Source organism: Amblyraja radiata, chromosome 14, assembly GCF_010909765.2.
Source record: "Amblyraja radiata isolate CabotCenter1 chromosome 14, sAmbRad1.1.pri, whole genome shotgun sequence".
NCBI lineage: Eukaryota > Metazoa > Chordata > Chondrichthyes > Rajiformes > Rajidae > Amblyraja > Amblyraja radiata.
This window is the reverse complement of record NC_045969.1, coordinates 58,972,916-59,000,811: the sequence shown is the minus strand read 5'-3', so window position 1 is coordinate 59,000,811 and position 27,896 is coordinate 58,972,916. Positions and strand designations below refer to the sequence as shown.

Here is a 27,896-nt window from a genome sequence, read left to right as displayed (position 1 = left end):
ATGCTCTCACTAATAAAAAAATCTGCTTATTTATTTTAAATATAGGTACCATCTTTAAAATAATAAGATCTGCTGTTGCTCATCAAAGAATAATACTATCATCTTCCCAAGGGGAAGGAGCAGATAGGGTTTCTTGTCACAAACGCAACGTTGAACAAGACAAAAGGTGACGGTGAATAGCAGTCCTCAACAAGGCAACAGCTCCCCCTTTTGGAAAAATGGTTGATTTTTGCTTCAACAAAGGGAGTCAAGAAGGGTCTCGACCTGAAACGTCACCATTCCTTCTCTTCAGAGATGCTGCTTGTCCCGCAGAGTTACTCCAGCATTTTGTGTCTACCTTCGGTGCTGGAGTAACTCAGCGGGTCAGGCAGCATCTCTGGAGAACATGGATAGGTGACGTTACGGGTCGGGACCCTTCTTCAGATTTTGAAGAAGGCTGTAAACTCTGGGAATTTTTAAGTTCTCCAGTCTGAGAATCTTAAAATTCTCCATTTTGGGAATTTTTAAATTTCTAATTTGATGAAGTTCTCCCTAACATGGTATAGTGGAGGCAGATACGATAGTGATGTTTAAAACTATTTTAGACAGGTGCATGGAGGGGATATAGATCATATACAGGCAGAGGAGATTAGTTTAACTTGGCTTCATATTCACCATGGATATTGTGGGCCGAAGGGCCTGTCGCTGTACTGTACTGTTCTAAGTTCTATGATTATGCCGTGGAGTAAGATTCATTCCAGACTCATGGGTCACAAGTTTGAGTGAGGTAAGCACTTCGTTGACAGCAGAAATAGTGGAAGATACTTGTTCAAAAAGGATACTTCCACAATTATTTAACTTGAGCAGATTAATTAAACAATTTAAACTGCATTTCACACCTGCAGCATGTTCCAAAGTTGTTCCCAGTTCCCAGATGCTTTGCAATGTGGTGGTGTTTTCAATGTAGGTAGAGGCCAGATTCCTGATGGAAATCGCAACATCACACCAGAAACTATGCTTTGGTGGGATTGTTGGGCACTTGTTTGGCACAAGTCTACAACTACCTACGGAAAATAACATGTTTTATGTTCTTCTCTACAAGCAGACAGTCGACACAAGGAAGAGCAGATGCTGGTTTACAAAGAAGACAGAGTGCTGGAGTAACTCAGCGGGTAAGGCAGCATCCCTGGAGAACATGGATCGGTGTCGTATCAGGCCTTTGGAGATACAGTGTGGAAACAGGCCCTTCAGCCCACTGAATCCACATTGACCATTGATCACCCATACACTAGCACTATCCTACACACTAGGAACAATTTACATTTTTATCAAAGCCAATTAACCTACAAATGTCTTTGGGAGGAGAGCGGAGCACCTGGAGGAAACCCAGTTGTTCATGGGCGGATGTACAAAGTCTGTATGGACAGCACCAGTGGTCAGGACCAAACCCAGATATCTCACGCTGTAAGCAGCAACTCTACCGCTCTGCCACTGCCGCCCACTTCCTCAGACTGAAGAAGGGTCCCGAGCCGAGATATCACCTATCCATGTTCTCCAGACAAACCTTGCCTGTCATCTGTGTGAAAGAACCTCTGAGGATCTAGCACTACCTCAGCACTGTATGGCCAACCTAGATTTAGTCAAAATCGTACATCATGGAAACAGGCCCTTCCACCCAACCTACCCATGTCGAACAAGATTCCCCATCTACACTAATCCCACCTGCCCGTGTTTGTCCCATTTCCCTCTAAACCATCCCTATTAAATGTACTTGTCCAAAGGTCTTTTCATTGTAGTTATAGTACCTGCCTCAATTAACTGCTCCGGCAGCTCATTCCATACAGGCGGGAGAACAGGGTTGACAGGGAAAGATAGACCAGCCATGATTGAATGGCGGAATAGACTTGATGGGCCGAATGGCCCAAGAGGGGATCTTATTGAAACATATAAGATTATTAAGGGATTGGATACGCTAGAGGCAGGAAACATGTTCCCGATGTTGGGGGAGTCCAGAACCAGGGGCCACAGTTTAAGAATAAGGGGTAGGCCATTTAGAACAGAGATGAGGAAAATCTTTTTCACCCAGAGAGTTGTGAATCCGGAATTCTCTGCCTCAGAGGGCAGTGGAGGCCAATTCTCAGGATACTTCTAGAGAGAGTTAGATAGAGCTCTTAAAGATAGCGGAGTCGAGAGATATGGGGAGAAGGCAGGAACGGAGTACTGATTGTGGATGATCAGCCATGATCACAGTGAATGGCGGTGCTGGCTCAAAGGGTCGAATGGCCTACTGTGTCTATTGTCTATTCTGCTTCTATAACTTATGAACTTATACACCCATCACCTGTGGGGGGGAAAAAACCCTCTCGGGTTCCTATTAAATCTTTCCATTTCACCTTAAACCGATGTCCCCTGGATCTTGATCCTACTCTGGCAAAGAGACTCTGCATTCACCCTATCTATTCCCCTCATGATCGTATACACCTCTGTAAGATCACCCTTCAGACTCCTGTGTTCCAAGGAATAAAGTCCTAGCCTGCCCAACCTCTCCCTGTAGCTCAGGCCCTTGAGTCTTGGCAACATCCTCATAAATCTTCTCTGCACCCTTTACAGAGTAATAGTTTATGCACTTGTCTTCCTGAGTTGGGGCTTATGCCAGTGAATACCCAATCCTCAGACAGTCCCACCACTGAGGCAACTAAAAGCTTAATGTCTTGGGCAGCATGGTGATGCAGCGGTAGATTTGCTGCCTTACAGAACCAGAGATCCGGGTTCAATCATGACCACGGGTGCTGTCTGTACGGAGTTTGTATGTGATCCCGTGGGTTTTCTCCAGGTGCTCCGGTTTTCTCCCACTCTCCAAAGTCGTGCAGCTTTGTACATTAATTGCTTCAGTAAAAATAAAAAATCATCCCTAGCGTGTTGGATAGTGCTATTGAACAGGGAGATCAGTGATTGGCACTGACTCTGAGGGCTGCCGGGCCTGTTTGCACACTGATTCGCTAAAGTCTAAAGTTAACAAACTAGCAAGGAAAGGCTAAGTGGGTACATTTGGCTGTCTGCATGATGTCTGAATGTTATTTTCTATGAATAGAGGCAGATACCAAACTAAAAGACACTTGGACAGGGTTGTGGACGGCAGAGGTTTCGAGGCATATGAGGCAAACACGAGCAGGTGTGACTAGTGTGGATGGGTCATCTGTTGGCATTGGCAGGTTGGGCCCAAGAGCCTGTTTCCATGCTATATTACTCTGACTGAGATGCAGCTCCTCGACCCGCACCGAGTCCACACCGACCAGTGATCACCCCTACACAAGCACTATCCTACACACTAAGGACAATTTACAATTCTACCGAAGCCAATTAACCTGCAAACCATGTCTTTGGAATGTGGGGGGAAACCCTGGAGGAAACCTACATGGCTACAGGGAGAACGTACAAACTCCGTATAGACAGCACCTGTAGTCAGGATGGAACCTGGGTCTCTGGCGCAGTGAGGCTGCAACTACACTGCTGCGCCAGTGTAGTTGCAGCCGGTGCCGACCCAATCAAATGGAATCAAACTAAAACGTCAAATCATTTATTTGGTATTTTATCTTATCTCTGGGCTGCTTTGTTGATCACTCACTGGTCACAGTTATATTCATTCATGAGCTTTGACAGTGTCAACACTCCATTCAGTCATGAAGACACCATTCCTCACACAGTCATCCCTACTAGCTTGCACATTTCCAACCATTTGAACCCTTTTTGCATAGAAAGCATTTGATTATCAGTAGCAAAAGTTAGGCATGTTTTTCAGCTTCCATTTCTATGCAATTGCCTGTTAAATGAAGATTGCAAACTGAACTGTGGAACTGAAGATTACAAAATACAGCATGGAAACAGGCCCTTCTGCTCACAGAGGCAGTGCCAACCACTGATCTCCCTGTTCAATAGGACTATCCAACACACTAGGGATGATTTTTCTGCTGTTCACACTAGTTCTAGGTTATCCTTCTTTCCCATCCACTTCCTACACACTAGGGGCAATTTACAGTGGGCCAATTAATCTACAAAAATGTACGTCTTTGGCATGTGAGAGGAAACCGGAGCACCTGGAGGAAACCCACGCAGTCACAGGGAAAACGTGCAAACTCCACACACGGACAGGACCCGTAGTCAGGATTGAACCCGGGTCTCTGACGCTGTTGAAGCAGCAGCTATGTTGGAAATTACTAATTCGAAAGTAATATCTAATATATAAAAGCCTTGTAACACCATTACAGCTTTTTTCCCCAACCCCTTTCAATTCTTTTAAATAGTCTAGAAAATAAAATGTACTCTGGTAAATTTTCAGAGTTATTGGGGAAGAATAGACATCAAACTGACCTGTTTCATGAACAGTTACATTATTATTTGGATAACTGAGGATCTGGGCCATTGAGGCAGGGAGTGATTCTCACACATCTTTAAAGGCCAGCCACTCTGTACTGTGGCTGGTTAACACAACCACGTTGTAAGGCTGAGGAAGAAAGTTAATATTGGGAATGAAAATATGTCCATGGCCATGACATCATGGTGACATCATAAACCAGTCTCACTTGATTTCACCCGCTGAAAGAAAGCACTGATTATATTTCTTTCCACTTTTCATACAACGTTTACCAGCGTTGTCAATGGAATGTGTGTGATGTAGACATTAGTGCAACATTAACATATTGGCATGCAAGTCATAGAAACATAGAAAATAGGTGCAGGAGTAGGCCATTCGGCCCTTCGAGCCTGCACCGCCATTCAATATGATCATGGCTGATCATCCAACTCAGTATCCTGTACCTGCCTTCTCTCCATACCCCCTGATCCCTTTAGCCACAAGGGCCACATCTAACTCCCTCTTAAATCTATCTAAATTTGGTCGCCCAATTATAGGAAGGATGTCAACAAAATAGAGAGAGTACAGAGGAGATTTACTAGAATGTTGCCTGGGTTTCAACAACTAAGTTACAGAGATAGGTTGATTAAGTTAGGTCTTTATTCTCTGGAGCGCAGAAGGTTAAGGGGGGACTTGATAGAGGTCTTTAAAATGATGAGAGGGATAGACAGAGTTGACGTGATCAAGCTTTTCCCTTTGAGAATAGGGAAGATTCAATCAAGAGGACATGACTTCAGAATTAAGGGACAGAAGTTTAGGGGTAACATGAGGGGGAACTTCTTTACTCAGAGAGTGGTAGCGGTGTGGAATGAGCTTCCAGTGGAAGTGGTGGCGGCAGGTTCGTTGGTATCATTTAAAAATAAATTGGATAGGCATATGGATGAGAAGGGAATGGAGGGTTATGGTATGAGTGCAGGCAGGTGGGACTAAGGGAAAACAGTTGTTCGGCACGGACTTGTAGGGCCGAGATGGCCTGTTTCCGTGCTGTAATTGTTATATGGTTATATGGTTAAATATAGCCAATGAACTGGCCTCAACTACCTTCTGTGGCAGAGAATTCCACAGATTCACCACACTCTGTGTGAAAAATGTTTTTCTCCTCTCGGTCTTAAAAGATTTCCCCCTTATCCTTAAACTGTGACCCCTTGTTCTGGACTTCCCCAACATTGGGAACAATCTTCCTGCATCTAGCCTGTTCAACCCCTTAAGAATTTTGTAAGTTTCTATAAGATCCCCCCCCCTCAATCTTCATCAAGTCTTGATGAATATTCACAACTTTTATAATTTGTGTATTGGCCTCATTCACATAGATGTTTATTTTAACATGCAAGGCAGTGAACAATTAGTTTGCTCAGGCATTTTTATTATTGGGAATTATTAGTGATCACATTCAGTGTTTGGCATGGACATTGTGGGCCAAAGGCTCTGTTTCTGTGCTGTACTGTTCTACCCTAAGGGTGATAAGGAGCAAAGTTTAAAAGAGATAAAGTATCTAGGTCAGCATGGACAGGTTAGGCCGTAGGGCCTGTTGCTGTGTTGTATGACTAAACAAGGCTAGCTTAGATGGAGCATCTTGGTCAGCTTGGAGGAGTTGGGCCGTAGGGCCTGTTGCTGTGTTGTATGACTAAACAAGGCTAGCTTAGATGGAGCATCTTGGTCAGCATGGAGGAGTTGGGCCGTAGGGCCTGTTGCTGTGTTGTATGACTAAACAAGGCTAGCTGAGATGGAGCATCTTGGTCAGCATGGAGGAGTTGGGCAGTAGGGCCTGTTTCCGTGCTGTATGACTTGCGAGATGCTTTTTTACACAGAGAGTGGTGAGTTTCTGCAAAGCACTGCCAGGGGTGGTGGTGGAGGCAGATGAGATAGTGGTGTTTAAGAGGCTTTTAGGTAGGCACATGGGTATGCGTCTATTACTTGCCGGGCTTTGTCCCACCCCAACCTCACTTTTCCAGCTTTCTCCCCTTTCCCCCATACTACAATTAGCCTGAAGAAGACCTTTTTTTTTAGTCAGAGGGCGGTGAATCTGTAGAATTCATTGGAGGCCACATCATTGGGTATTTTTAAAGCAGTGATTGACAGATTAGTAAGGGTGTCTAATGCTATGGGGGGGAGGCAGGACAAGGGTTGTGAGGGAAAGATAGATCAGCTATGATTCAATGGCAGTAGGCTTGATGGGCCGAATGGCCTAAATCTGCTCCAATGACATATGAACCTAGGAAGATTTTAGGTGAACTCCTTTCTCCATCTTTGAATATCGAGTAGTGTTTTTTAAAATCCCCTCAGAGGAAAGATGATCAGTGAATCTGAAACAGATGCTAACATATACATTTGACTAATTACATACCTTTGGGTCAATACTCGCCAATAAACTTGTCCAATCTGAAGACAGCCCTTCACTTCCTACGATCCACTAAAATAACCTGAACAAAGAGATTAAAAGCAGAAGAAATTCTACCGTTTGCTTTTGACATCAAATATAGGATTGTGGTGAAATATTGGTTTAAGAAATTGAGCAGATAATGATGAAGGGCGTGATTTTAACTAGCTTGTACCCTGATAATTCCTCAAAATCCAATGAAAATTAACAACCAAACTGTTATAACGTAGAAACAAAGAACTGCAGATGCTGGTTTATCCCAATTTGAGGAAGAAACGAGGGGTCCTCATGGTGGGGACGGGGTGTAGAGGAAGTGAATGTCAATGGTCCAATGGTTCACTCACCTTTGCCACGGACGTTCAGTTCCACTACACCTGCATCCCACTCCAGGATGGCCTGAAGACCCTTCGTTTCATCCTTGAATTGGTTTCAACTATCTGAGAATGGTCTCCTAATTTGAGGAAGGACATCCTTGCTATTGAGGAGTGCAGCATAGGTTCACAAGGTTATTTCTCGGGATGGCGGGACTGACATCTGATGAAAGAGTGGGTCGACTGGGCTTGTATTCACCGAAATTTAGGATGAGAGCGAATCTCATAGAAACATATTAAATTCTTAACAGATTGGACAGGCTAGATGCAGGAAAAATGTTCTCGATGTTGGGGGAGTCCAGAACCAGTGGTCACAGTCTAAGAATAAGGGGCAGGCCATTTAGGACATTTTCGCCCATAGAGTTGTGAATCTGGAATTCTCTGCCACAGAAGACAGTGGAGGCCAATTCACTGGATGTCTTCAAGAGCGAGTTAGCTTTAGCTCTTAGGGCTAACGGAATCAAGGGATATGGGGAAAAAGGAGGAACGGGGTACTGATTTTGGGTGATCGGCCATGATCATATTGAATGGCAGTGCTGGCATGAAGGGCCAAATGGCCTACGCCTGCACCTATTTTATATGTTTCTAACCAACTTGTTATGTTTGATATGCAGTTCCTGTTACCTAGGCAAATGTGGCAATCTATTTACATACACTATAAGCATAAATGACTGAATAGTTCATTGCATTTTGGTGATATTGATTAAAGTATAAATGTGAACACTAACGACATAAAAGACAGCACCGTGGTGCAGCTGGTAGAGCTGCTGGCTCACAGCGCCAGAGACCTGGGTTTGATTCTGACCTCGGGTGCTGTCTCTGTGGAGTTTGAATGTTCTCCCTGTGACCACGTGGGTGCCCCAGTTTCCTCACATCCCAAAGATATGCGGGTTTGAGCGTTAATTGGCCCCCTGTAAAATCAGTGTGTAGGGTGTGGATGACATAGAACTAATGTGAACAGGTCCCGAGCCAAAATATCCATGTTCTCCAGGCCCGCTGTGTTATTGCAAAATGTTATTTTTGTAAACCAGCATCTGCAGGTCTTATCTCTATATATTATCCTGCATATTCTACCAATGCATGCATATTTTATGTAATGTGTAGAAAATGGGAACTGCAGATGCTGATTTACGATAAAAAGTACTGTCCGTTTTCACATGTAATTTGATGCTTGGTAGCAAGGGGACTGAAATAGCAGCACAGGTTCCAAGCTTATTTTGGTCTGGATGGTCTGTGGGAATGAACGTGTGTGACGTGGATTCTGGATCTATTCCAAGAATATTTTTACACTGCCTATTCCTCCAATAGACTCAATCCCAAAAATGTTGCATTCGGTCATCCGTCATTGAAACTTACTGAATGGTGAAAGGCCTGGAAAGGACTAGGGTTGTGGTTAACATACAAGCCCTGTTGCCAGAGACCGAGACAAGAGTTCAAATCCCACCATGGCACCAGTGAACTGGGGCCAAGGAAAGAGCGTTCACGTCGCGGCCCTGTTTCAACCAATCTTTCCACCACCACGCACAAGAAGCACAAGAAGCGCAAGACAGACACCATTGTGCAGATGCCGAGAAGTGTGTTCAGCTCTGGCTGAACAACTTCTAATCTTGCGTGTGGACTCGATAAGAAGAAGAAGACCAGTGAACTGGTGTGAACAGGTGATCGATGGTCAGCATGGACTCAGTATTTGTTCAAAATGCCTTTGAATATTTCTATTTTCTAAAATGATTTATGATTGAGGAAAAAAAAGTTTTTTTAAGTTTAATTAAGTTTTATAACTGAAAGGTCTGTTTCCATGCTGTATCCCTAACAGAAACTAAACCTAATCTTTTACAGATTCGCAGCTCTATAATCATCATCAGTACACGAGATCTTAAGAAGGGTCTCCTATTCCTTCTCTCCAGAGATGCTGCCTGTCCCGCTGAGTTCCTCCAGCTTTTTGTGTATTTCATCAGTTACACGAGAATGGTTGTGATTTAGTCTCGAAGAATAATTTGTGAATTGCAAATCTATTTGCACTTAATTAATGGTCAGATTGAAATAACACCACGATGATTTTGGGTGATCGGCCATGATCATATTGAATGGCAGTGCTGGCATGAACCTATTCAGAACCTATTGCTCTTCTGAATACCTTGTGTAGTTACACATCTTAATATGCTGAAACCGTTTCTAAACGAGAGGTTTGTGTTTTTAAAGGAAACTTTGATTTCAATCCAAAAAACACAATAATTAATCTTAATCTGAAATAACCATATAACCATATAACCATATAACAATTACAGCACGGAAACAGGCCATCTCGACCCTTCTAGTCCGTGCCGAACACATAATCTCCCCTAGTCCCATATACCTGCGCTCAGACCATAACCCTCCATTCCTTTCCCATCCATTTAACTATCCAAATATGACATCACACATGCCAAATATGACATCACACATCCTGAACACTATGAAATTTCCCCAGATATCCAAAAGCCAAGGGGGTGGGATCTAGGGAACACGGCAGTAGCGAGTTATTAAAGGGCTATTAAATAACTTTCTTTGAAGCATAAGATATGGGGTGGCAAGGTTGCACAGCAGTAGATTTGCTGCCTTATAGTGCCAGGGACACGGGTTTGATCCTAACTATGGGTGCTGTCTGTACGGAGTTTGTATGTTCTCCCTGAGACTGCGTGGGTTTTCTCCGGATGCTCTGGTTTCCTCCAAAGACGTGCAGGTTTGTAGGTTAATTGGATTCTGTAAATTGGGAATAACCCGACTGTGTAAGAGAGTGTTAGTGTACACGGTGATCGCTGGTCGGCACAGTCAGTGGGCTGCAGGGCCTGTTTCCGCATTGTATGTAAAGTCTAAATAAACTAAAGACAAAGTAATAAAAACACAAATGCTGGAGGGACTCAGCGGGTCAGGAAGCCTCTGCAGGGGGAATGGACAGATGCTGCTTCGGGCTGTCTGCAGAAGGGTCTGATCTGACGAAGGTGTCATGGAGACTCCAGAGGGAGGATGTTGTGGGGCATTGGTGGGTGGTGGTTGAGGTGGGTTTCCCTGGAAAACCTGCTGGTTGCTTCACAGGTTATCATTTGTGGGTGAAACTCCTGCCAGGCACCCATTGGAACCACAAGCAGAACACCAAGTGCTGGAGGAACACAGCGGGTCACACAGCGTCTGTGGAGGAAATGAACAGACGATGTTTCAGGTTCAGACTTGTCTTCAGACCTGAAACTTTGTCAGTCCATTCCCTCCACATATGATGAGCGTTTGACAGCTCTGGGCCTGCACTCGCTGGAGTTTAGAAGGATGACGTGGGTCCGCATTGAAACTTACTGAATAGTGAAAGGCCTGGATAGAGTGGATGTGGAGAAGATGTTTCCACTAGTGGGAGAGTCTAGGACCAGAGGCATAGCCTCAGAATTAGGAGATGAGGAGGAATTTCTTTAGCCAGAGGGTGGTGAATCTGGAATTAATTGCCACTGACAGTGTGGATGCCAAATCATTGGGTATTTTTAACATGGAGATTGACAGATTCTTGACTAGTAAGGATGCCAAAAGTTACGGGGAGTAGGCAGGAGAATGGAGTTGAGAGGGGAAGACGGATCAATCATGATTGAATGGCAGAGTAGACTTGATGGGCCAAATGGCCTACCTACACCTACACCTATCCACTCTAGCTCTGTAGCCAATGATGGGATTTCCTTCCTGGTCATTTTTTAATTCTTTGTTACTATTCTGCTTTATCAGAGGCATTCTGTAAAGTTAGTCATAGTCAGGCAGCGGGCAAAGGCCCTTCGAACCAACTTGCCCACGCCGCCCAACATGCTCCATATACACTAGTTCCACCTGCCTGCGTTTGGCCCATATCCCTCTAAACCTGTCATATCCTTGTACTCGTCTAAATGTTTCTTACATTTTGCAATAGTACCCACTAAGTTTCTAATTGCTTTTTAGTTTAGTTTAGGGATACGGTGTGGAAACAGGCCCTTCGGCCCATTGAGTGCGCGCCGACCAACAATCAGTACACTAGTTCTGTCCAATGCATGAGGGATTATTTAGAGGCCAATTCACCTGCAAACCCACACGATTTTGGGACGTGGGAGGAAACCCATGCGGTCACAGGCACAACGTGCAAACTCCACACAGACAACACCCAGGATCAAAACTTGGTCTCTGGCACTGTAAGGCAGCAACTCTACTGCTGTACCGACCCACATACCACAATCCCTATACGATTCTCTACCTCCTGAACTCCAGTGTTTTAGTCACTTTAGACCATTTGAATGAATGAATAAGTTTATTGGCCAAGTATTCACATACAAGGAATTTGCCTTGGTGCTCCGCCCACAAGTGACAGCATGACATACAGTGACAATTAAGAATGACACATAAAACATTAAACATTAATAATAAAACATTATAGTTTAAACATGTGAAAGAAATATCAGAGCAAAAGGAGGCTACAGATTTTTGGTTATTGAGTAGAGCTACTACTCGTGGATAAAAACTGTTCTTATGTCTGGCTGTGGCAGCTTTGACAGTCCAGAGTCGCCTTCCAGAGGGAAGTGATTCAAAGAGTTTGTGGCCAGGGTGAGAGGGGTCAGAGATGATCTTACCCGCTCGCTTCCAGGCCCTTGCAGTGTACAGTTCATCAATGGAGGGAAGGTTGCAGCCAATAACCTTCTCAGCTGATCGGACGATTCGTTGCAGCCTCCGGATGTCGTGCTTGGTGGCTGAGCCAAACCAGACCATGATGGAGAAGGTGAGGGAGGACAGACTCTATGATGGCCACATAGAATTGGGCCATCATTGCCTGTGGCAGATTGTGCTTCCTCAGCTGCCGCAGGAAGTACATCCTCGAGTCGATTGTAGCCCCCCATTTCAGGTCCTTGCAGATGTGACTGTGGTGTTGTTGATGGTGAGTGGGGGGAGGGGAGGGGGAGCTCTCCTAAAGTCTACACTCAAATGGGGACCATGGAGAGAATATTCCTGCCTTTCAAATCAAATGTTGTATATTAATATGTTTTAAAACATAAAGTGCTGGGGGAACTCAGCGGGCCAGGATGTATTTATGTGGGGGATTATGGCATGCTTAGGGAGATTTAAGTTTTCCTAGTGTAACTGTCTGCCAGAATTACAGGTGGATATTGGAATGTTTTCGAGTCACAGACATACAGTACAGAGACGGGTCCAATCTGCCCACACCATCAATGGTGCCCCATCTCCTCCAGACCCACATGTCTGCATTTCGCACATACCCCTGTAAACTTGTCCTATGGATGTACCTGTCTTAATGCATTTGAAATATTATAGTCCCTGCCTCACCTACCTCTGGCAGCTCGTTCCATACACCCACCACCCACTGGAAAAAAAAGTGACCCCTCGGGTTCCTATTAAATCTTTCCCCTCTCACCTTAGACCTCTGGCTCTTGGTCCCCCTACACTGGGTAAAAGACGGCATCCATTGTCTACCTCCCTTAGGATCCTGTACATGATCATTTTTTTTTCTTTTCAAAAATAAACTTTATTCAGAATAATAATAAATATATAAAAATCTATGAGCCTACTAAGGTGTGAAGTGTGAAATGCAAGAACTTGGCAAGTCGGCAGCGCTCCATCTATCATTCATCAAGTGCATGGTGGTATCTATCGTACGAGTTGCAAGTATGTACTGTGGCTTTTATGATGAATACTGGAGCCGCTACTAATAGCGCCCTGACTGCTATACGCCGGCCACTGAGCGCCGCCTGCACACACTCCACATTCAGTTAGGCACAAAAACGTGGCGGGCAGTGGAGGTTTATTTTAAGACCTGCACCACATTCCAGGATCATCTTCGCCCCGTATTATTTTAAAACGCTTGCGCGGTCCTTGGCTAAATCAGACGCCGACTTGCGCACGGCCCTTCTTATGTAGTCCTGACATTAATAGCACAACCCGTTCTGTTCACTATTTATGTCACATTTTCACATCTACTTTTTAAGAATCGTTTTGTTAGCCCACTAAGTACCTGCACATTAAAACTAACGCGCTTTGGGCTGCACGAGTCTGCAAATTAAAACTAATAACTAACGTGATTTATAGCTTAATGTACTACTCCATCTGTAGTACAGTCAACTAGAAATCATGTTAGTTATTAATTGTTTTAATTTGCAGACTCTTGTGCCCTAAAGCGCGTGTAAGTTTGAATGTGCACGTTCTTAATCAACGACTGCGCAATGGTATTAAAATAATAAGGGGCGAAGATGATCCTGGAATGTGGGACAGGTCTTAAAAATAAATCTCCACTGCCCGCGCCGTTTCTGTGCCTAGCCCAACTTGGAATGTGTACATGCGGCGCTCAGTGACCGGCTTTAGCTGTTAGTAGCGTGGCCATACATAACCAACATATACAAGAGCATTCTGAGATACAAGTTGCAACCAGTTCCCACAAAAGCAAAGTTAGGGTACGGTAGATTTGTTTTATCTTAATAGATAAGACTTGTGGAGAGAGAACACAAAATCAGTCGTTTACACTTCTGTACAAGCAACTGCAAATGTTGGGATCTTGAGAAAAACGCAAAGTGCTGGAGGAACTCAGCGGGTCGGGCAGCATCTGTGGAGGGAATGGACAGACGCCGTTTCGGGTCGGGTTTCTTCTCCACAGCTGCTGCCTGACCTGCTGAGTTCCTCCGGCATTTCTGTTTTTTTTTTTGTAGGGTCTATATATTTGCTTATTCCCGCATTCGGCGAGATTCATCTGTCGATTGATAAATGCAGAATAAATTAAATTAATTCAACAATATGAATTTTGAACAGCAGATGCTGGAATCTTGAGCAAAGCACAAAGTGCTGGAGGAACTCAGCGGGCCGGGCAGCATCTGTGGAGAGAATAGACAACCCATCTCCACAGACGCTGCTTGAGTCCGCTGTTCCAGCACGTTGTGCCTTGCTCACACAGTCCGTTACAGATTGACACAAAATGCTGGAGTAATTTAGCGGGACAAGCAGCATCTGTGGAGAGGAATGGGTGACGTTTCGGGTCGAGTTTGAAGAAGGGTCTCGTCCTGAAACATCGCCCATTCCTTCTCTCCACAGATGCTGCCTGTCCCACGAGTTACTCCAGCATTTTGTGTCTACCTTCGATTTAAACCAGCATCTGCAGTTCTTTCCTTCACAGTTCTTTATAAGGATTGGTGGAGACTGTGCTGCCTGACCTGCTGAGTATTTCCAGTCTGAAGAAAGGTCCCGACCCCAAACTTCGCCTGTCCATTCCCTCCACAGATGCTGCTTGACCCGCTGAGTTCCTCCAGCACTTCATGTCTTGCTCAAGATTCCAGCATCTGCAGTTCACTGTGTCTCTATTTCTGTAGACTCATTCCCCCTAATGCCGAGAATTATGCATTGTGACAAATATATTAATTTGCAGATTAATAGCCCACACATTGAAAGGACATACATTAACAAATGCATTATACATAGATGCTATTTAAGGTAGTTATTAGTATCCTTGTAGGTCAGTGTTTAAAAATAGCTTTCGCTGACTCAGCGGCATTAGTGATAGATTTGCCTGCAGTAAAATGTAACAGTTCACAGCCTGTGACACAAGAGACAACCTCTCTCTAGGACCCACTTACCGGCAAATTAGTGCAACCGAACTGCTGAGCGCACTTTGTGGTGTTCAGAAATTCGCAGCCAATGCTTGGTAAGTGAAATAAAGCATGGTGATTTAAACTGTTCCTTGGCTCAGTCCTGGTGTGAGAGTCCTGTCTCAGTGTGTGATCTCTCTCTCGTCTCTCTCCTCTCTCTCACCCCGAGTCAGCCTGGATACATGGGATGCCCGCTCTTATCCTCCCTGTGATCCCTACGTACATTTATCTCCATGGTCACCATTCCGTCAGACCTTCGGGCTCAAAGCCAAGGTTAAGATATAAAGCTTGTGGCGACACCCCCTCTGCCGTCGGTGCGAGATCACGGCAGGCGGACACTTTCAACGGTGTGGTCATTACATTCTCCAACATACCCCACACACACCTCTCAGCCCTCTCTCCCCTGGACTCATAGGATCATGGTCATAGTGTGTAGAAATAGGCCCTTCGGCCCAACTTTCCCACACCCACCAACACGTCCCATCTACTCTGGTCCCACCTGCCTGCGTTTGACCCACATCCCACTAAACTCACACCGCCTGTATCTTTCATTCATTGTTCTATCTCTCTCTCTACGTCATTGTTTATATCTCCTGTTGACTTTCACTCTGAAGAAGGGTCTCGACTCGAAATGTCACCCATTCCTTCTCTCCGGGGATGCTGCCTGTCCCGCTGAGTTGCTCCAGTTTTTTAAACCAGCATCTGCAGTTCCTTCCCACACATCCCTAATTGTCCCCTTCTGCCTACATCCATGACAATTCGCAAGTCTTCAATCCTTTTGTCTCACACCATCTGTCTTTTCATCTCTGGCCTTTATCCAACCAGCTGTCTTAGATTTTAAAAATCGGTATCAACCTATTTCTATCAAGGCCCCCACTTGTCTACAACTTTCTTTCCTCACCCTCCACCCCAAATCAGTTTGAAGGGTCTTCACCAGAAACGTCACCATCCATGTTCTCCACAGATGCTACCTGACTCGCTGAGTTACTCCAGCACTTGTGTCTTTTTTTTCAGTATGCAGATGCAGTCAGGGCATGTGTGAGAGGTTTGTTTAGTTGGAGATACAGGGTGGAAACAGGCCCTTCGGCCCACCGAGTCCGCGCCGACCAGCGATCCCCGTACACTAACACTACCCTACACACTGGGGACAATTTACAATCTTTACCGAAGCCAATTAACCTACAAACCTAAGATAGGCACAAAAAGCTCTAGGGACTGAAGAAGGGTCTCGACCCGAAAACGTTACCCATTCCCTCTCTCCAGAGATGCTGCCCGTCCCGCTGAGTTACTACAGCTTTTTGTGTCTATCTTCTTTTTAAACCAGCATCAGCAGATCCTTCCTGTACAACCTACATACCTACACGTGTTTGGTGGAGGAAACCTGAGCACCCGGAGAAAACCCAGGCAGTCACATGGAGAACGTGCAAACTCAGTAACAGACAGCACCCGTAGTCAGGATCCACCCTGGGTCACTGGCGCTGTGAGTCAGCATTTCAACTCTGTGCCGCTGTGACATCCTGGATATAGATCAGCTGTAAAAATAGTCTCAAGTCACTGACTGCCCAATTCCAATTCTTTCTGAGGTACTTCACATGGTTATTTTGTCTCGTTCCTGATTTCATAAATCTATTTTTCCCTCTGTTGTTTAGTGACTGCTAATGTCAGGCAATGGGTTGCAGGGAATGAAGGGATATGGGCAGCACGGTGGCACAGAGTTGCTGCCTCACAGCGCCGCAGACCCGGGTTCGATCCAGACTACGGGTGCTGTCTGTACGGAGTTTGTATGTTCTCCCTGTGACTGCGTGGGTAGTCTCCGAGATCTTCGGCATCCTCCCACACTCCAAAGACATGCAGGCTTGTAGGTTAATTGGCTTGGTATAAGTGTAAATTGTTCCTAGTGTGTGTGGGATAGTGTCAACGTGCGGGAATCGCTGGTTGTTATGGACCAGAACTAAACCATGGATTGTGTACAGGCAGATAAAACTTGGCTCTGGAATCATGTTCAGTGAAGTCAAACCCCAATGTCCACAGCAAAGATACTACAGGAGCTCCTCTAGTATCTTTGGTCCACAGTCTCCGAAGGTAGGAAAATCGAAGGTAGACAAAAATGCTGGAGAAACTCAGCGGGTACAGACAACACCGGTAGTCAGGATCGAACCCGGGTCTCTGGCGTTGTAAGGCAGCAACTGTACCCTGCGCCACCGCGCCACCCAAAGGGGATAGGTGACATTTTGAGCCGTAGTGGGTTGGTGGGGGGTGGAGAATACTGGGAGAGAGGAGGGGCAGGGCAAAGCATGGCAGGTAATATTTGAACGCGGGGGGGGGGGGGGGGGGGGGGGGGGGGGTAGGGGTTGATAGGCAGATTGGACAAAGGCCAGGGATGAAAAAACAGGTGTGGGCCAAAATGGATACAGTTCATAAGTTCTATAAGTAGAATTAGGCCATTCGGCCCATCAATTCTACCCCGCCATTCAATCATGGCTGATCTATCTTTCCCTCTCAACCCCATTCTCCTGCTTTCTCCCCGTAACCCCCGACATGAATTGTGAAGCTCAGGGATTTTTAAAAAAAAGGCACAAATTGTGTTTTGCCAGTGGAAGGGATGGAGGGTACATAGATACAATGGGGCAACAGCATTAGTGCAAAAAACAACAAGAAGCTGGTCAAACTGGTTAAACGAGCTAGCTCAGTGCTGGAGGGGAGAGTAGACTCTGGGATGGAGGTGCTTGAGAGGCGTATGAGGCACAAGGTGCAGGTCATCCTGAAAAACCCCAGGCATCATCTCCATGTAATTCTGGAGAGTCAAAAGAGCACTCGGAACAACAACCGGCTCCTCTCCCTGCCCTGTAGAACGGAGCGGTTCAGGAGATCCTTCACCCCTGCAGCCATTAGATTTTATAATTCGGACCGCTAGGCTGTAGGGGGATGCATTTTGCAATTTTTAATTTTTAATTGTTAATTATTGGTCTTTTTAAGTATTTATTGCTCTCAGGTAGTGTCCACATTGTATTCTATGTATTTTCTGTCTGCGTTCGTTTTGAATCTGTGGGTTTGTTGGTTGGGGGCTTCTGGACATCTGAATTTCCTTGAGGGGATCAATAAAGTATTTATTATTATTATTATTATTACATAGACAATAGGTGCAGGAGTAGGCCATTCAGCTCTTCAAGCCAGCCAGCACCGCCATTCAATGTGATCATGGCTGATCATCCACAATCAGTACCCCGTTCCTGCCTTCTCCTCATATCCCTTGAATCCGCTAGGGTGCAAGGTCAGTCAAGATACAGCAGGAAGGGTGGGGGAGAAAGGCAAGGGGAAAGAGGGTGTTTGTGAAAGGTTTTACCTGGTTAGATCAGAGATTCGAGGCAAAACCTGACAACAAGGTCAAAGAACCTGAGTGGTAATTTCAATTCTCCCCCATCCTGTCATTTTTTAAAGAGCACCAGTTCAGAAATATAATGTCCGAGAGTCATAGGCTGTGGAAATAGGCCCTTCTGCCCAACTTGCCCACACTGACCAACATGCCCCATCTATACTAGTCCCACCTGCCTGCGTTTGAAGCATCCCTCTGAACCTGTCCTATCCAAAATGTTTTGTTACTCTAAAGTGCTCAAGTAACTCAGCAGGTCAATTTAGATTTCGAATAGCTTTTCATTCTTTAAAAAAATCTGGTTTTATTACCTGAATATGTGAAGAATAAAGATTATTTTAGAGATACAGCATGGAAAAGGGCCCTTCGGCCCACTGAGTCCATGCTGACCATCTATCACCCATTCACACTAGTTTTAAGTCAAAGTTTACAGATAGGGCATGGAAACATGTCCTTCAGCCCATCGGGTTTATGCCATTCACACTAGTTCTGTGCTATCCCACTTTGTCAACCACTCCCTACGCTCTAGGGACAATTTACTGAGGGCCAATTAACCTACAAACCCGCTATGCGGGTGGAACTCAGAGCACCCAGAGGAAACCCATGAGGTTACAGGAAGAACATGCAAACTCCACACAGGCAGCACCTGAGGTCAGGATCTAAGCCGGGTCTCTGGCGTGTCTGCTGTGCCACTGTAGCCGGTCCTTGCAAGTACAACAACTGAATATGGACCTGTAACATACACATTCAAGGAATTAAACAAGGGTGTAACTTGATTGATAACTTTTTATTAACACAAAATAAAATTTCCATGCCACAAACTTTGGCAGTTCTTACACATTTTATGATAAATTCACTGGTTTTACCCAAATTCAAAAATATGTGCAAATAAAGTGAAATGAGTTTGTAACATAAATGATAAAGGGAACGACATCATGTACACATATAAACAGACATGAACAGCCGTGAGCTGGGTTAGTGTGATGATCACAATGATAAGTAAAAGATCCAGGATATTTTGTGTGTTTAAAAGTATTGAGCTCTGCTTAAATAAACAGCCTGGCAACAGTATCATTCACAAGCCCATGGTGTTTGCAGCTTTACACTTATTTGTGGTCCAGGCAGCATATATCATGGTATCAGGCCCCCACCAAGAAAGCACCGAGATTCTTCATGTATAATTAATGAAGGAATGGAGTCGACCTGGGTTTTGCTGAGAGTATGAAGGTACTTATGCAGTGCGAAGCAATGTTAAATATCTAATATGATTACATTCAGTGCTGGAGGGTCAGTGGGTCGGGCAGCTTCTGTGGAGGGAATGGACTGATTATGGGGCCTCTTTTTCAGCCTGACTGGAGTGGAAAGGGGGGGGGGGAAGGAGACAGAAAGGTTTTATGCTTTGTCAGGTAGATTATAATTTTTATAAAAATAGCACATCAGAATTGCTGGCAGAATCAAATACCAGTAGTCTCTGATAATAAGGTAGACACAAAGTGCTGGAGTAACTCAGGTGGTCAGGTAGCATCTCTGGAGAACATGGATGGTGATGTTTTAGGTCAGGATCCTTCTTTGGACTGATTGTAAAGTGTGGAGTGGGGGCAAGAGTGGTATGGAAAGCTAAAATGAGGGGCAGGACAAAGGCTGGCAGGTAATAGGTGAACACGAGGGATGAGGGTTTGTAGATAGTCAGAACACTCAACACTTGTGTCAGTCAGGCACTGTCCTGCCCCTCCTCTCACAGCTTTCTTCCAAAAAAACATCCTCGATCTCGGGGGATAGCCACGATGACGACTTACAACCAATCTGAATAAGGGCCTCGAACCAAAATAGCACCTATCCATGTTTCCCAGGGATGCGAGACACAAAAAGCTGCAGTAACTTAGCGGAACAGGCAGCATCTCGGGAGAGAAGTAATGGGTCTCGACCCTTCTTCAGACCCGAACCATCACCCATTCCTTCTCTCCAGAGATGCTGCCTGTCCCGCTGAGTTACTCCAACGTTTTGTGTCTATCTTTGCTTTAAACCCGCATCTGCAGACCCTTCTTACACATTCCCAGGGATGCTGTCTGATCCGCTGAGTTACTCCAGCACTTTGGGTCTTTTTTTTGTAAACCAGCATCTGCAGTTCCTCGTTTCGACATGTCTCATGCTTTGCTTCTTCACCAGAGCACAGGAGAGAACTATCTCTGTGGAAAAGCTAACGTTTGCTATCATGACACACTGCTAAATATTCTACTGAATGGTCTCTGAAATATTAGCTTTCATATGAAAACAATGAGTCATAAGCTCAATGTGTAAATATATACATTTTCACCAAAGGGAATGAAGGACTATTAGATTTAAAAAGACCGGTTCCCTAATTTCATTAAAATTACACACTTCACCAACTCCTATTTATGTTTGAAACAAGTTTATAAAAATGTTAATTAAAAAACCCCAATTGTAATGGAAGTAAGAAATGTACAGTAGTGCAGTCTCACAGGTAGAGAAACCCAGGGCACGTTCTGGGTGAGAGGGTGCACCTAGAGGGAGAGAGGCTGGACACCAGTGCATTGTCTTCTGAAGCATCAGAGGCTGAGGGAAGACCTGATAAATAACATTATAAGAGGCATGGATTGGGTAGACAGTTAGAACCATTTTAACCCCCCCCCCCCCACCCCCAGTGTGTGTGCGAATGTCAAAGAATACAGGGCACAGCTTTATGCCCCTGTCCTACTTAGGAACCCTGAACGGAAACCTCTGGAGACTTTGCACCCCACCCAAGGTTTCCGTGCAGTTCCCGGAGGCTTTTGTCAGTCTCCCTACCTGCTTCCACTACCTGCAACCTCCGGCAACCACTTGCAACCTCCGGGAACCGCACGGAAACCTCGGGTGGGGCGCTAAGTCTCCAGAGGTTTCCGTGCAGGTTTCCTAAGTGGGACAGGGGCATTAAGGTGAGAGAAGCAAAGTTTAAAGGAGGTGTGTGGTGCAAGAGGGTGGTGGGTGCCTGGAAGATGCTGTCAGCGGTATTGGTGGAGGCAGATACGACAACAGTGTTGAAGACTGGCAGGCACATGGATATGCAGGGAATGGAGGGATATGGATCAGGTGCAGGCAGAAGAGATAAGTTTAACTAAGCTTCATGTTCAGCACAGACATTGTGGGCTGAAGGGCCTGTTCCTATGCTGTTCTATGTTTCAGATTCCTGCATATGTGTGCTCCCTGAAGACAATCGAAGACTTTTAATGTTTGCCTTGTCAACGAGAGAATTTCCTTCGGGTGTTCCCACCTGCTCGGCTCGTTAGTTGCTAAATTAACTGCCTGCTGTAAATAGCTGCCAGTGAAAGTGGGAGCCAGGAGAATGAATAGAGGGCGAGAAAATAGATTGCATAGAAATAGTGGAGTGAGATTGATATGGGACTTGCTGGGTCAAAAGATGAAAATACTACAATAACATGAAAAATATTCAAAGGTAGACAAAAGTGCTGGAGAAACTCAGCAGGTGCGGCAGCATCTATGGAGCGAAGGAAATAGGCAACGTTTCGGGCCGAAACGTTGCCTATTTGTCTTTGGGATTGTGAGAGGAAACCGGTGCACCCGGAGGAAGCCCACATGGTCGCAGGGAGAACCAGCAAACTCCACACAGATAGCACTCGGGATCAAATCTGGGTCTCTGGCGCTGTGAGGCAGCTGCACTACCAGTTGTGCCACTGGGCCGCTCCACAAATGACAAAACAAATTCTTGACACAGCAAAAAGCGTGGATTTAGTTTTTGACGTTTAGTTTATCATTGTCGCATGTACTGAGTGAGGTACAGTGAAAAACTTTTGTAGTGTAAACTGGATTTTTTTTTAAAGCATGCAATGGACTGATTCTGCACTTTAAATGACAAGAATTTAAAAAAATCAGAAAGACTTGAACAAGATTATTTTTGAATTTTGGAACACTTCCATCAGAGAATGTTTCCACTAGTGGGAGAGTCTAGGATCAGAGGACACAGTCTCAGAATAAAAGGTCCTACCGTTAGAAATTGAGATGAGGAGGCTTTTCTTTAGCTAGAACGTGGTGAATCTGTGGGAATCATTGCCACAGATGGATGTGGAGGCCAAGTCATTGGGTATTTCCAGAGCAGAGATTGACAGATTCTTGATTAGTAAGGTTATGGGGAGAAGGCAGGAGAATGGGGTTGAAAGGAAAAGATAGATTGGTCATGATTAAACGGTAGAGTATACTTGATGGGGCCCAATGCTGCCCCCATGACTTATGGATGTACAAAACCCAAAATATGAAAATGGCACATAATCCCAATATGATATAAATTCACCAGTTGGACCAGCATGGCATCTGTGGAACCATCTGTGTTGGGAGATAGTATGAAGCAATTCACTAAAAACATGCCCATTTTTACAGTGAGTTTGTTATAGATTATAAACTCCACTTCCTCCGCTCCAAAAAACTAACTATGGCCCAGAATTATACTTATACCTGGGACTGGATTCAACCTTGCCGTTGACAAATATCAGCATTGATGTATTTAACTGGTGTTACTGTCCATCATATTTTGATCATATATTGGCCAAACGGCTTCTAATAAATATTCAACAACAATTTGAATTTATCTTAATCATGTCAGAGGTTTTGAGTCCAGGGCATATTCCCAGGATGTTGGACAGACTTGGATTGTTTTATCTGGAACATCAGACGTTGAAAGGAGACTCGATAGAAGTATATAAAATTACGAGAGACATAGATGGAGGTAGATAGTCAGAAACCTTTTTACCCAGGGTGGGAATGTCAAGGACTAGAAGGCATCGCTTCAAGGTGAGAGGTATAAAGATGAATGGAGATGTTTGGGGCAAGTTTGGTTTTACACATAATGACAAATTGCCTGGAAATTGTTGCTGGGGGTGGTGGTCGAGGCAGATACGATAGGCTTTTAGATTGGCACCTGGATATGCAGGGAATGGAGGGATATGGATCGGGTGCAGCAGAAAATATTAGTTTATCTTGGCATCGTGTTCGGCATGGACATTGTGGGCTGAAGGGCCTGTTTCTGTGCTGTATCATTCTATGTTCTGCACAATTTCAGCATTTTAAAGGGTGTGTGGGCAGGTAGTTGGATGGGAACGGATAGAGAGATGTGGACCTTAATTTAGGCAAATGGGATGTGCAGATCTTGGTGAGATGGGCATGAATGAGCACGAGTCTGCACTGTACCAGTCTGTGTTCTGTCAAAGTTTAAAACCATATATGAACAAGACATTCTGCATGGTGTTTACATGGAAACCAAACCAAATTCTGGTCAGTAGCTTCACTTCTGCAGTAAGCATAGATGTTTTTTGTAATAAATCAGATGTTATTAAATGGAACTAATAGATAGCAATTACCTTGAAAGACTCTCAGCAAAGCTGCACAATAAAATCCAATTATCACATGAGTGCTACTGATAATTCTTGCTGCAAACAAAGATCATTCAATACAATTTCAATTAGGAAATCCAATTTGGAAAGCCCAAACGACAAGAAGATGTACAAAGGTCTGAAGCTGGCAGTGTTGAAATTAAGCTCACTGTACAACAGATCAATTATCTGTGGAGGAAGAGTTGCGTTAAAATTAGACTTTCCAACACTCATATGTCAACTTTTAGAACATAATCAACAACATGACTCCTTATCTCAAGGGCCTTTTAATTAAAAGCTATGCATCCTGTTTACCAAAGGCAATGTAAAAATATTTTGCTAACTCTCAACAAGTACCCTGAGTAGGAGACAAGGAAGTGCAGATGCTGGTTTACACCTGAGGACATACTCCAGCATGGAGGTCAGGAATAGATAGCCAGTGGAAAAAAAGACAAAGAGTAACTCAGCGGGTCAGGGAGTATCTCGGGAGAACATGGATAGGCGACAATTCGGCCGGGGACCCTACTTCGGACTCCTGTGTTCTACACAATGTGATGAAACGTCACCTATCCATGTTCTCCAGAGATGCTGCCTGTCCCGCTGAGTTACTCCAGCGCTGCATGTCTTTCTTTGAAAACCAGCACCTGCAGCTCCTTGTGTCTATTAGAGTTAGTCATACATCACAAAAACAGGTCCTTCGGCCCAACTCATCCATGCTGACCCCTCTAAACTGGTCCCATTAATCCAAGTACACATTCATATTTGCCTGACTACAGGGCCATATTGGATCCATTCTGTTCAGATCATTTCAATTCTTCATCTGTCTGTGTTTGGCCCTCGTCTCTCTAAACCTTTCCTATCCATTTTCTTTTAAAACAAATCTATTGCAAAAAAAAAAAATGCTAATGAAGCGTTAAAATATGAATCCCCTGTACTAAAAGACAAATGCTCTTGGCAAGAAAGGTGATGACTCGGTTATGGTATCAGGGAGTCAGGGACCGAAACACTTGATTTTTTGACCCAAAGTGTTATCTTTGGAAGAAATCTTTACATTATAGTTTATCCACCCGCTTTCCACCTCCAGCAATTTCCACAATTTTCAATGGGAATTAATTATACCTGAAGGCAGAAAACCTAGAGCTATTAATATTTAAAATAAGCGACCTTAAAGGAATCAATTTCATCAATCAAACTCATTGTAAAAGCTTAAATCTCAAAAATAATAGTTGCTGTCCCTTTGCAATTTATCACAAGTACAATTATTTGATTGCTGCTTCAAAAACATTTAAAAAAATCTTGAGGAAATAAAAGCTCCATTACTATAAACATATATTCATTCAGAACATCCAGTTCATTATGTGTGGCCACACATGCCATTTCTTCAGTCAGGAGAGGAATACCGGTAAGGTCCATTAACCTGTGAATAAAGACAAAAAGGGGGTCAATTGGCCATTATTACAATAGCATTATACTGCAGATGCTGGAAATATGAAATAAAACCGGGGCACCGTAGTCAAGAAGTCAGGTAGCATTTCTAAAATAGCTTTGGAAGAGGTCACTGGCCGAAATGGTAGCACATTGGGGCAACGGTAAAGTTGCTGTCTCACAGCGCCAGAGACCTGGGTTCATAGAAACATAGACAATAGGTGCAGGAGTAGGCCATTCGGCCCTTCGAGCCTGCACCGCCATTCAATATGATCATGGCTGATCATCTAACTCAGTATCCTGTACCTGCCTTCTCTCCATACCCCCTGATCCCTTTAGCCACAAGGGCCACATCTAACTCCCTCTTAAATATAGCCAATGAACTGGCCTCAACTACCTTCTGTGGCAGAGAATGCCACAGATTCACCACTCTCTGTGTGAAAAATGTTTTTCTCATCTCGGTCCTAAAAGATTTCCCCCTTATCCTTAAACTGTGACCCCTTGTTCTGGTCTTCCCCAACATCGGGAACAATCTTCCTGCATCTAGCCTGTCCAACCCCTTAAGAATTTTGTAAGTTTCTATAAGATCCCCCCTCAATCTTCTAAATTCTAGCGAGTACAAGCCGAGTCTATCCAGTCTTTCTTCATTGAAAGTCCTGACATCCCAGGAATCAGTCTGGGGAACCTTCTCTATAGTCCCTCTATGGCAAGAATGTCTTTCGACAGATTAGGAGACCAAAACTGTACGCAATACTCCAGGTGTGGTCTCACCAAGACGCTATACAACTGCAGTAGAACCTCCCTGCTCCTATACTCAAATCCTTTTGCTATGAATGCTAACATACCATTCGCTTTCTTCACTGCCTGCTGCACCTGCATGCCTACTTTCAATGACTGGTGTACCATGACACCCAGGTCTCGTTGCATCTCCCCCTTTCCTAATCGGCCATCATTCAGATAATAGTCTACTTTCCTGTTTTTGCCACCAAAGTGGATAACCTCACATTTATCCACATTATACTGCATCTGCCATGCATTTGCCCACTCACCCAGCCTATCCAAGTCACCTTGCAGCCTCCTAGCATCCTCCTCACAGCTAACACTGCCCCCCAGCTTCGTGTCATCCGCAAACTAGGAGATGTTGCATTCAATTCCCTCGTCCAAATCATTAATATATATTGTAAATAGCTGGGTGTCCCAGCACTGAGCCTTGCGGTACCCCACTAGTCACTGCCTGCCATTGTGAAAAGGACCCGTTTACTCCTACTCTTTGCTTCCTGTCTGCCAGCCAGTTCTCTATCCACATCAATACTGAACCCCCAATACTGTGTGGGACCTTGTCAAAAACCTTCTGAAAGTCCAGATATAACACATCCACTGGTTTTCCCTTATCCACTCTACTAGTTACATCCTCGAAAAATTCTATAAGATTCGTCAGACATGATTTACCTTTCATAAATCCATGCTGACTTTGTTCAATGATTTCACCACTTTCCAAATGTGCTGCTATCCCATCTTTAATAACTGACTCTAGGAATTTCCCCACTACCGATGTTAGACTAACTGGTCTGTAATTCCACGTTTTTTCTCTCCCTCCCTTTTTAAAAAGTGGGGTTACATTAGCTACCCTCCAATCCTCAGGAACTACTCCAGAATCTAAAGAGTTTTGAAAAATTATCACTAATGCATCCACTATTTCTGCGGCTACTTCCTTAAGTACTCTGGGATGCAGCCTATCTGGCCCTGGGGATTTATCGGCCTTTAATCCATTCAATTTACCTAACACCACTTCCCGGCTAACCTGGATTTCACTCATTTCCTCCATCTCATTTGACCCCCGGTCCCCTGCTATTTCCGGCAGATTATTTGTCTTCCTTAGTGAAGACAGAACCAAAGTAGTTATTCAATTGGTCTGCCATGTCCTTATTCCCCATGATCAATTCACCTGTTTCTGACTGCAAGGGACCTACATTTGTTTTAACTAATCTTTTTCTCTTCACATATCTATAAAAACTTTTGCAGTCAGTTTTTATGTTCCCTGCCAGTTTTCTTTCATAATCTATTTTCCCTTTCCTAATTAAGCCCTTTGTCCTCCTCTGCTGGACTCTGAATTTCTCCCAGTCCTCTGGTAGGCTGCTTTTTCTGGCTAATTTGTATGCTTCATCTTTTGTTTTGACACTATCCCTGATTTCCCTTGTTATCCACGGATGCACTACCTTCCCTGATTTATTCTTTTGCCAAATTGGAATGAACATTTGTTATAGTTCATCCATGCAGTCTTTAAATGCCTTCCATTGCATATCCACCGTCAACCCTTTAAGAATCAATTGCCAGTCTATCTTGGCCAATTCACGTCTCATACTGTCAAAGTCACCTTTCTTTAAGTTCAGAACCCTTGTTTCTGAATTAATTATGTCACTCTCCATCCTAATGAAGAACTCAACCATATTATGGTCACTCTTGCCCAAGGGACCACGCACAACAAGACTGCTAACTAACCCTTCCTCATTACTCAATACCCAGTCTAGAATAGCCTGCTCTCTCGTTGGTTCCTCGACATGTTGGTTTAGAAAACTATCTCGCTTACATTCCAAGAAATCCTCTTCCTCAGCACTCCTGCCAATTTGATTCACCCAATCTATATGTAGATTGAAGTCACCCATTATAACTGTTTTACCTTTGTTGCACGCATTTCTAATTTCCTGTTTGATGCCATCCCCAACTCCACTACTGTTAGGTGACCTGTACACAACTCCCACTAGCGTTTTCTGCCCCTTAGTGTTTCGCAGCTCTACCCATATCGATTCCACATCCTCCAAGCTAATGTCCTTCCTTTCTATTGCATTAATCTCCTCTCTAACCAGCAATGCTACCACACCTCCTTTTCCTTTCTGTCTATCCCTCCTGAATATTGAATATCCCTGGATGTTTAGCTCCCAGCCTTGGTCGATCCTGACCTTGGATGC

General features: G+C 44.4%; 2 protein-coding genes and 1 long non-coding RNA gene across 4 annotated transcripts in view; 1 reads left to right on the top strand and 2 right to left on the bottom strand.

The window, feature by feature from the left end:
• The window catches only part of tent5c (terminal nucleotidyltransferase 5C), a 31,270-nt gene extending 16,324 nt beyond the window's left edge, over positions 1–14,946 (bottom strand). Inside the window, exons 1-2 of one of the 2 annotated variants that reach the window (XM_033033471.1) lie at positions 14,746–14,938; positions 6,735–6,810 (exon numbers count right to left, since the gene is read on the bottom strand). The gene's annotated coding sequence lies outside the window, so the exon portion shown is untranslated. Of the gene's footprint in view, positions 1–6,734; positions 6,811–14,745 lie in introns of both variants that reach the window. The other variant, XM_033033472.1, reaches the window with a different exon arrangement.
• On the top strand, positions 1,088–9,182 carry LOC116980851. The gene is made up of 2 exons (XR_004414077.1): positions 1,088–1,182; positions 8,975–9,182. It is a non-coding gene; the product is annotated as an uncharacterized LOC116980851 (long non-coding RNA).
• Positions 14,947–22,006: 7,060 nt separating the features above from the next.
• The window catches only part of gdap2 (ganglioside induced differentiation associated protein 2), a 67,165-nt gene continuing 61,275 nt past the window's right edge, over positions 22,007–27,896 (bottom strand). Inside the window, exon 14 of the mRNA XM_033033470.1 lies at positions 22,007–24,922. Within this exon, the coding sequence (XP_032889361.1) occupies positions 24,887–24,922 (36 nt within the window). The 3' untranslated portion in view covers positions 22,007–24,886. The remainder of the gene's footprint in view (positions 24,923–27,896) is intronic.